This window comes from Myzus persicae, unplaced genomic scaffold (assembly GCF_001856785.1).
Source record: "Myzus persicae strain clone G006 unplaced genomic scaffold, MPER_G0061.0, whole genome shotgun sequence".
Taxonomy (NCBI): domain Eukaryota; kingdom Metazoa; phylum Arthropoda; class Insecta; order Hemiptera; family Aphididae; genus Myzus; species Myzus persicae.
The window spans coordinates 54,561-64,689 of NW_019103365.1; the positions used below are offsets into that span (position 1 = coordinate 54,561).

At 31.7% G+C, this 10,129-nt stretch overlaps 1 protein-coding gene across 1 annotated transcript; it reads right to left on the reverse strand.

The window, feature by feature from the left end:
• Positions 1-1,134: 1,134 nt before the first annotated feature.
• On the reverse strand, positions 1,135-3,300 carry LOC111034378 (zinc finger MYM-type protein 1-like). The gene is made up of 2 exons (XM_022315568.1): positions 2,088-3,300; positions 1,135-1,634 (listed from the first exon to the last, which is right to left on the reverse strand). Exons 1-2 carry the CDS (start codon positions 3,298-3,300, stop codon positions 1,135-1,137), a joined length of 1,713 nt encoding a protein of 570 aa, XP_022171260.1.
• Between the last annotated feature and the right edge of the window lie 6,829 nt (positions 3,301-10,129).

Consider the following 10,129-nt stretch of genomic DNA (forward strand, 5'->3'; position numbering starts at 1 on the left):
TAGATGATCAAGTACCTAGTCAGCACTTATACTGTTTTATATTAAAATATGTTAATATAGTTTTAATATTTTATCCATTCACATCTGACATCTGACATCCTATATTATAAGGACTAAATATTTGTTATTCTAAGAATTTGTATAGTGATATACCCTACATATATATTAAATAAGTAAGTCATATAGTGAGTGTACTTCAATAGATAATCGATACTTCTTTTATACTCTTAAATTCCAAATTACTTGCCTGATTGATAAATGTTTGAAAACAATAGATCATAAAGATCTGTTCTTTTTGTTTTCAAAATTAATATTTTTTTTTTTGTTTACAATCTATATAAAATGGAACCCCCTTTTTTGTATATACGCGCATAACACAAAAAGTACCCAATGGATTTTAATACAGTTTTCACTAATTAATAGGTCTAGATTCAGGGAAGATTTTAATATACAATTTATTCGTATAACTTGATTAATAAAATAAAAAAATTATTTGTGTCATACATCCGCATATACTTAAATAGCATAAAATTATCTCCCCGTGCACAGATTTCTCTTCACTTATCACTTATATCGGTTATATGGTGTAATCTTAGTTTTGTTACTCGGGCAAAAGGAGGCAGCAGAGCGCATCAGATAGGCAGGAGGTGGATGGGTAGGGTAAATGTGTTTATTTGTGGGCCGATGGCCAGCTTTTTCAGGATGGTTAGAGCCCCCCTCATATGCAAAGTTAAATTAAAAGCAGTGGCGGCTCGTGGGTCTCGTAAGTGGTGAGGCTGAGGCAACAATTTAGTAAAATAAATGCAACATACAATATAAATTTTTTCAAGGTATTAGAATCTGTATAGGTATTTCTAATTATTATTACCTACTGTTCTTAACAGTTGTAAAAGTTTAGCTACCTAAGAAAGATTCTCCAACAAAATTAATTCTGCAGTGTAGGATTAATAATATAACAGAAAATATTTAAAAGAAAAAAAAATTTATTTCATTTCTTAATTTTTGTACTTAACTACTATAAAAATAGTATAAAACTTTATTTATCACAAATTACAAAAATAAACTAACAACTAACCATTATAAGAGAGCCTAGTTTTTTTAATTAATAACACAAATATATAACTGTTTACTAATTTACTTTTTATAAATTAAATCTATTCTTCTATCTTTCAACAATGAAAATCTATCAATAATTTGTTCATAAAACTTTCCATCATTATCTGCCAAAGAGTTGATCAATTCCTTTTCTATGCTTATTGTTGCCAAAGAAGACAATCTTTCTTCCGTCATAGAATTTCTTAGGTATGTTTTTATTCGTTTAAGACAAGAAAAATTTCTTTCTACTGATACACTTGTAGAAGGTATGGTCAAAATTAAGCAAAATAGTTTATATACTTCCCTTAATAATCCAGAATCTTGAAATTGTTTTAGTAATTTTACACATTCTTGAATATTTTGGTTGTGAAATTGGGAATCAAAATAAACAACTGACAATTCATTTTTTAATAACGTTAAATCAAATACATCTTTATAAGAGGAAGATAAACATTCAAGTCCTTCATTAGGAAAGGCAGTTTGATAGAATTTAAATTTTGAAGAATCGACTAATGTTACAAATTTGAGTTTACCTAAATCTTGAAAACGTTGAGTGAGTTGAGTGATTATATTATCCAGTATTTCATATTGCAACACACTATATTTATTGAAAAGATCCCCTTCAACTACTCCCCGGGGCTGTTTTGGAGTACTAATTTTTTTAGATTCATTAAACAAAAATGTTGCACTTTCAAAAGTTCTTAAAAGTTTAATTCTATTTATAGATGTATTAACTTGATCTATACAATATACTACATCCAAGTGCTTGACTTGTAAAATTGCATACAAAGTATCAGTTATATTAAATATTTCTTTAAATACAACCATAAAAAAAACAAAATCAAATTTTTTCAAACTATTTATGAAACCTTTTGCACCATTTATGGATTCTATACCTGACTCAGGATTATCCATAATATTTTGCATTACTTCAATTAACTTATTTAAATTCAAAGCAACAAAGTTTAATATTTTTGAACGAGTACACCAACGAGTTTCATTAGCAACAGGAATACGTTTACCAATAATAGTATCCAAAACAAATGTACGTTTAGGAGACTTTTTAAAAAAAACAGATATTCCTAAAAGGGTGGAAAAAAAAATTCTGGATTGTGGTATGCAATAACTACCTTGCTGTAATACTAGATTCAGCCTATGAGCACAACAGTGAGTAAAAAGAGCATGGGGTGCTTCATTTCTAATTTGTTGTTGAAGTCCATTAATATGCCCAGCCATGACACTTGCTCCATCATAACACTGTGCTATTAACTTTGTTTTAAAATCAAAAGGTTCTAGAACTGTTGTAATTAAATTAAAAAGAGCTTTAGCATTCTTACTACTGCTTACATCATGGAAGCCTAAAAATCTTTCTTTTAATTCACCAGTCTTTTTAACATACCTAAGAGTTATTGCACACTGTGACTTTTCAACAATGTCAGTAGTATCATCTGATATAATAGAAAAAAAGAAAACATCATTAATTTCTGATTTAATCACATCTAGTACAAACTCATACACACAATGAATAATTTCATTTTGAATTGTTTTGGATTGTCCAGTGAACACATTACTAATTTTATTGTAATGTAATAGTAATTCATCATTCCTTTTAATAAGTAAATTAAACACTTCACGGAAATTACCCTGGTTTGAGGAAGTAGATCTCTCATCATGGCCTCTAAAGGCCAACTCTTGTTTCCCCAAGAGTAATGTTACCTCAATTAATTGCAATAAAATTAATCTATTCTTTCTTACATTTTCATTGTAAATAGTTTTGTTCAAACGAGCCCCTTCATTTAACGCATCAGCAATAGTACTTTTATTTTTTTCTAAACGAACTAATCCCATAAAATTATGTATATGGTCTTTAGATGCTTCATGCATTTTAACACTTCTGGCCAGATTTTTTAAATCATAATAGCCATCAGTTACCCAAACATTTTTAACTTTACCAAGCAAAACGCAAGGCCAACAAAACAGTCGTTGTTTATAAAAACTACCACACAGCCATTTGTGGGTATCGTACCAACATACATTGAAGGACCGAGAACTTACTTTAGTTTTAGTTTTCTGAGCGGGTATACAAATTTTATCTAATTTATCTGTAGGACGACCAGCAAACAGAATTTGTTTTTTTAGAATTTCACTTCTACGGGAAAATGGAGTTTCGATTAATGACATAACCACATCGTTGAACGGGAACATATTTAAACTTTACACAATATACTTAACTACAATATAAAATATAAATCGAATTTAGCGAATAACGTATGACACTTAACAATTCAAGGCTCAAGCTATTCAGCTATAATAGTATAATGCCCGATAATGGTGTAAATAGTAAATACTAAATAGTAAATACTGTAAATCCTAATATAGATTAAAATTGTTAGATTTGTATTGATTAAATAATATTGACTGATAAGTGATAAACGTTTAATTAATCTATGAAAATAGTAGGGTATGTAATGACTAATGGAACATAAGGACATCTTATCGATTCCTATTTCTATTATAATATCTATGTGCAGTTTTGTCGTTTAAGTTGAACCACGAACGTGGGTTGAACAGAATGATTATTAATAAACCTAACCACTAAATACCACTGACGTCATTGAGGCTAATTTATATCAGCCTCATTCTACCGTATATTTCCAACTCGCCCCCACCACATAATGTTTATATGTCAATATAGTAACTGAAGTATAAAAATGTTTGCCTCTCGGGACTCATCGGTTCGCTTCGTAAACGCTACTCGGCGAGTACCTAATAATACCTAATAATACCTAACCTAACCTAACCTGCCCGTGGCTCCACAGACCACAGTCCATTCTAGCTGTAGTCTGTAGACCTCGTGGGGTGGGGTGCGTAGTGCCGTACACTTGTACTGCCGCGGGACTTCGCAGCCCAAATTGTATGTTATCAGTTATTTTCCCATTATCTTTTGTCTTTTACGATTTAAGATAAAATTATAAATTACATTTTGTATAAAATTCATTTTAATATTTTGAAAGATAATTTGATTATTAGATACTTATAATAGGTTAATAATAAATTATTAGAATGATAAATTTCAGGTGAGGCTGTGCCTCACTTGCCTCACCCGGCGAGCCGCCACTGATTAAAAGTAGCCACTGATATCCGCACGCCCGGAGGTAAATTTTTATCATTGTGTCCCAAACATTTTGAAAACAAAGCGTTTTGAATTATTAATAATAATGTCAACCACGCTTTGCGTGATTTACTTTGACAATCCTTGCTTATCGAAAAAAAAATGTTCCTATCATATTTCTAGCGGTAAATTTTCATTCTCCCTACTATAGCTGTTATAATTGTAATTAAATGTTTCATTACAAGTATAAGAGTAATAATATTATTAACAATTATTATTTAAAACGACATTTATATTTTATAACTACATAATATTGTGTTGGTCATACCGGCAGAATGAAGAGAGTACGTTTGCAATATTCTATTAACAATAATGTTATGAAACTTATAACATTACCTCTCAGCCTCGTAATAATAATAACAATGATAATAATTATTTATCATTACATTCCCCCATTTGTCATACATTATCATAGTGAAATACATTCTTTTTTTTGTAATGTAATTATAATAATAAGTGATTTACATTTTTTTTTCTTATCATATAATAATGATATACACTTACATTTTATTATCTATAGTATATTAACCTATCAAATTGTTGACTTGTGATCTTTGATTTTCTTACTTGTTTACTATTTATCTCTTCGTCTCTTTAACTTCTTCCTCCTCAAACTCTAAACTTACTGCTCTCTTTTTTCGAAAAGTATTATATTCCCTCTTAACTATCTCCCCTTCCAATCTTTTACTAAGTAACAACTTGGCCAGTTTAGCTTCTTTATTATTGTTGCCTCGATAAATGTTTTCTTAAAATTTATCCTGTAACCATACCTTTTTTTTCTTCAAATACTCATTCTTTTTTTATCCCTTTATTATTAAAATATTTTTTTTTTTAGTTTTGTATTATTATTTTTTCTTTTACATATATATTTATATTTTTGACCTGTATATCTTTTTTTGGCAGTTTTGTTCTTAACATTCTATTTTGTAATACTTTGGCAGGTGACAAGTCTACATGCTGTTTAGCTAACTGATTTGTTTTTTCCACGGCTTGATAACTTTTTCTTGATTACTACCATATTTTCATAATATACTAATTCATCTTCAATTACTAATTCTGATTTAATTTTATAAAAATGATTAATTTCATTTGCTTCCTTTAGTTTGTTTGGCCATCCATTCATATAATATTCTTCAACTCTTTTTAGTGTTATATCTTTATTAGTCTTTGACTTCAACTCCTTCAGTTTTTCTCCACCATATTTTATTTCCGCAATCTTTAGTGTATGTATTAAATTCCTCAATGATTCATCATCTTTTTATTTGTATATATTATATTTCTTGACAGTAAGTCTACAGTATTCATATATTTTTCCCAGGTAAGTACTCTACTGTGAAGTTATAATTTAATAATTTATATCTTTTTAGTCTGATATTTTCAACCTTCTTTAAATTCTAATTTACAATCGACACTGATGGTTAGTGTTCAGTGTATATTTTTTAGTTGTGCCCATATATGTAATAGTGAAATTTCTTAACTGCAAAAGTTATTTTTCTGTAATCGCATACAGCTGCATAGTATCAGTTCACGACTTAGTTAACCACACTGGCTTGTTTGGGTGTAGCAAAACATATGCAAAAGCATCTTTAGAAGCATCACAATATATATATTTCGTATGACAAAGTAGAGCAACAAATTTAAACATGTAAATAATAATAAAATTGTATGTAATAGGATAAAAAAAATAATAATAATATAATAATATGTCTAATATGACAGATGGTAACTATTATAGCTGAGATGAATTTGGAACTATGGGCTATAGATTCATGTCTAGATTTCGTATCCAATCAATCACATCCATGTTAGCTGTATGGATATCATTTATAGCGCCTTTGAATGCACGGGAAGGGCATTCAGTTGCTATATTGGAAATTGTTTGCATATCATTTCCACAGTCACATGAAGCAGTAGTGTGTAATTTCCATTTGTACATCATGTGGTTACATCTTCCATGGCCGGTCCTAATGCGATTTAGGGTCACCCAAATTTGTCAAGGCAGATCGAAGCCTGGTTGCTTGGAAGTTGGATTGGTAACAATGTTTTGTCCATCAGGGTTCTTCGCCATCCAATCCTCAAGCCATTTGGTATTTCCCCCTGTGTGTTTGAGTAATAGAATCTCTGCGGTTTTCCAGGGCGGTTTGCGTGACTTAAGACGTAGTCTATCCACATTTAGTCTTACATCTGCGTGTATCGGAAGGTCCTTGTTATTGCTTATCTTAGTCCATTCCCGGATGAGAGCTTGTTCTCTTCGGATCTTAGGAGGAGCTATATTGCTAAGTACTGGGAGCCATTTTAAAGGGGTAGTTTTTAATGTTCCCCCAATGATTCTCATTGCTGAGTTGAGCTGTGTATCAAGTTTATTTGTATGTGCACTATTTATCCATACTGAGGCTCAGAATTCTGCAGCTGAATATACTAGTGCTAGCGTGCTGATTCGTAGGGTATTCGTTGCATCAGCTCCCCAGGATGTACCACTCAATTTGGAAATTATAATATTACGGGTCTTTATTTTCGCTGAAAGTTTGGCTAGATGGTTCTTGAACTTGAGCAATCTGTCTAATACCACACCCAGGTACTTAGGATAGGGGTTGTTTTTCACTAGCTGATCTCCAAACTGCACCTGTATCTTCTAATTTGCTCTTCTGTTATTCAGATGGAAGAGGGTGACTTCCGTTTTTGATGGATTTGGTTTGAGTCTCCATTGATTGTAGAACTTATGTAATGTATCAAGGTCTTCAGACATTGTTTGACATCAAGGTCTTCGAATTTTTTACTCTGGTAGGCTAGTGCTAGGTGATCAGCATATATAAATTTCTTGTAGTTGTCGCTGGTAGGTCCTTGACATATAGGTTAAAGAGAAGGGGTGCTAAGACAGAACCTTGAGGGAGGCCATTATTTAGCATCTTTATTTTACTTTAGAAAATCTGTTACTAAGCATATTATTGAGAAGTTTTAATAATTTTTTGCATGGAATCACTAGGAATTTTGATAAAAGCCCTTTCCTCCAGACAGTGTCATAGGGCATAGGCAGATTATAGGTCAATGAATGCCACTGCTGTTTTAACATTTCTATCATGCCCATTTTCTATATGGGTAGTAAGTGCCATAACCTGGTCACAGCAACTCCTATTAGGGCGGAACACTGTATCTGTGCATTGAAATGCACTAGTTATGACTTTTCACTGATTAAAATTATTACTGTTTCTAATATCTGACTATGCCTTTCTGTCCAATTCCACACAGAATTTTTATAATAGCTCTCTGATTGGCAAAATTATCTTTGATATATTTGGTATAAATTGTCATTGGAAATTTGTTGAAGCTTCTTCTTATTAATTTAACTTTTTAATTTTTAAATTACATTTATTCTTTCACTGTATGAACTTACACTTTTCTTGTAAAGATTTAATACAAAAAATTTAACCTCTATATTTTTATTTTTTCTACATTGTAATTTTGTTACATTAAACTTGATATGATATTTTCTAGCCCTGTCTATTACGTTGCTCATTATTTGTTCATGTTGATCTATTGATTATGCTGCAATCAATATGTCATCAAAGTAGATGAGTATATTCTCCATACCTCTAAAATATTTCATATTTTGTTTCATAAATAGTATAAATAGAATAAATGTATAACTTTATAATATCTCTGCTATTAATTTGAAACTCCAGCCGAATTTTCGATATAGTATTGACACATTTAATCATTCCTTGAAAAATGAAAATAATATTTTCTAAATAAAAATTAATTTCAAAAGTTCACTTACAAGTTACAACATTTCAAAGACCTGTTAAGACCCAAACTCTTTGAATTGTTCATCCACAATCTTAGTTACGTGGTATCATCACAGACAAAGGATTTAATTATTTTTTTCACCGTCTAATGTTTCGTACCCCATAGTTTGTGTCACCGACATTATTAATTATTGGGAACATTATATGTTGTTATTTGTTCATCGAGTCCTGGTCCTATAATCATGACGACATCAAGTTAACTGGACTTTTGTATATGATATCTCCGAAGATGTATGTAACTCTAACATCAGTCTATTATAAACAGACGATTTCACAATCAGTTGCCGCAGTTACAACAGCAGCACTACACAACAATTTCTGCAAGACCCAACCAAAAAATTTAAATCCTTTTCCAAAACGTATGTACTTTGCTTTGCGCCGATTAAAGCAAGTTTCTTACATATCAATCAAAAAACGAAAAAGGAAAACATGTCAATAAACATGGACAACCACACTATTGAAAACAAAACTCAAGTTAAAATAGTAGATAACTAGTACATAGCACTAGAATATGACTATCCATTGCCGCTTTCCGATCCAGTGCCATTAGCAGAATCCTCAGCATAGCGGGAATGCCCCCCTCCTCTCTGTCAATCAGATGGTCTGAACAAACATCCAAGATCGCAGCCAGAATGGTAAGAGCACCCCAAAGCTTTATTCCATATTAAACAATCTATACAAACTTGAAAACATACTATCAACTGAAACCAGTCTTTCTCCGTCATGGATTATATCAATAAAAATCAACTCGGATTTACACCATCTCCCCAAGAAATCTACCTGCCCCATTTACTACAGAAATATCTTCGGATAAATTTTTGTTATTAACACCTCAACAAGAATAATATTTTCTGACGCCTCAGTCATTGAAAAATGCACCGGAATGGGTATCATCCATGATGACACACAAGTCCAATGGAAGTTATCTAACAAATGTTCTATTTACACTGCTGAAGCGGTAGATATCATCAAAGCCTTAGAGTTGGTATCACTCAAAACTGTAACTAGCCAGGTCATAATTCTTTGTGACTCCTTTTCTAGCCTTACCAGCCTCTAGAACCAATGGAAAATAACTGACATAGCTAGAAAAATACAAAACACACACACATTAGAGCCACGTTTTTTTATTAAATACATATCGTACATGTGGATACTAGGAAATTGTAAAATAGAAGGCACCGAATATGCTAATAAGGCCATCAAACTAATCAATTTATTCATTAGTCCTCTCACATCCTCGGACTCCTCATATCGGAATATTAAAAGATTTATAGCCAGTGACACACACGACCATTGGAAAAACATATCGGTAAAACTATCTACCAAATTATACGAGATCTAAATAAATACCTACCCTAAGCGTTTCCTGAAAATATCACCAAAAAACAGGAGACCTACATCACCCGTCTTAGGACAGGGCACACCCACATCACCCACCAACAACATCACGAAGAGAGAAGAACCTCCAGTTTGCACCAGGTGTGGTATTTCCCTTACCGTCAATTATATTCTCACAGAATGAAAAAGCTATGAAAAGGAATGAAGAAAATCAAACATTCCATGTTAGCTCCTGAATCACTCAATCCCGATCCGTGCAATGTCAACTCTACCTTTTAATTTCTATACAGTTCAAAATACATGTGCAAAATCTAATATTATATCCAACAGACTAACCATTTGATTAATGTATAAAATATAAGATAATATACAATAGCGTTATTCCAATGGCCCTAGTCACCGCAGACTTCAGTTTTGTAAAAATAATCCACAAGTAACAAATCGTAAGTACATAATACATTGTATGGAAAACAGTTGTTGATGGTACTAAATTTAACACGATGAGCTCCACTGGTATAGTCGGTAACCGCGTTAAAAATAAGTACGATCGACTGCAGGTCATATATCCAATAAAATTGGTATATTCTTCTTGTCGGCAATTGAAGTCGTTGCAATTTCTGAGAAAAATTAATAAATAACAAAACTATACCCACACGCTTCACTATATATTATTAATTGTAATTCGACAATCCTGGCAGTGATCCTAACTGTCATGTTTGTA

Bases quoted from the DNA above. Each gene is read 5' to 3' on its own strand.
- LOC111034378 (XM_022315568.1), bottom strand. From the start codon at position 3,300: ATGTTCCCGTTCAACGATGTGGTTATGTCATTAATCGAAACTCCATTT. The intron at 1,635-2,087 runs GTTGGTGTACTC...AACGTTTTCAAG, and splicing joins TCCTGTTGCTAATGAAACTC to ATTTAGGTAAACTCAAATTT.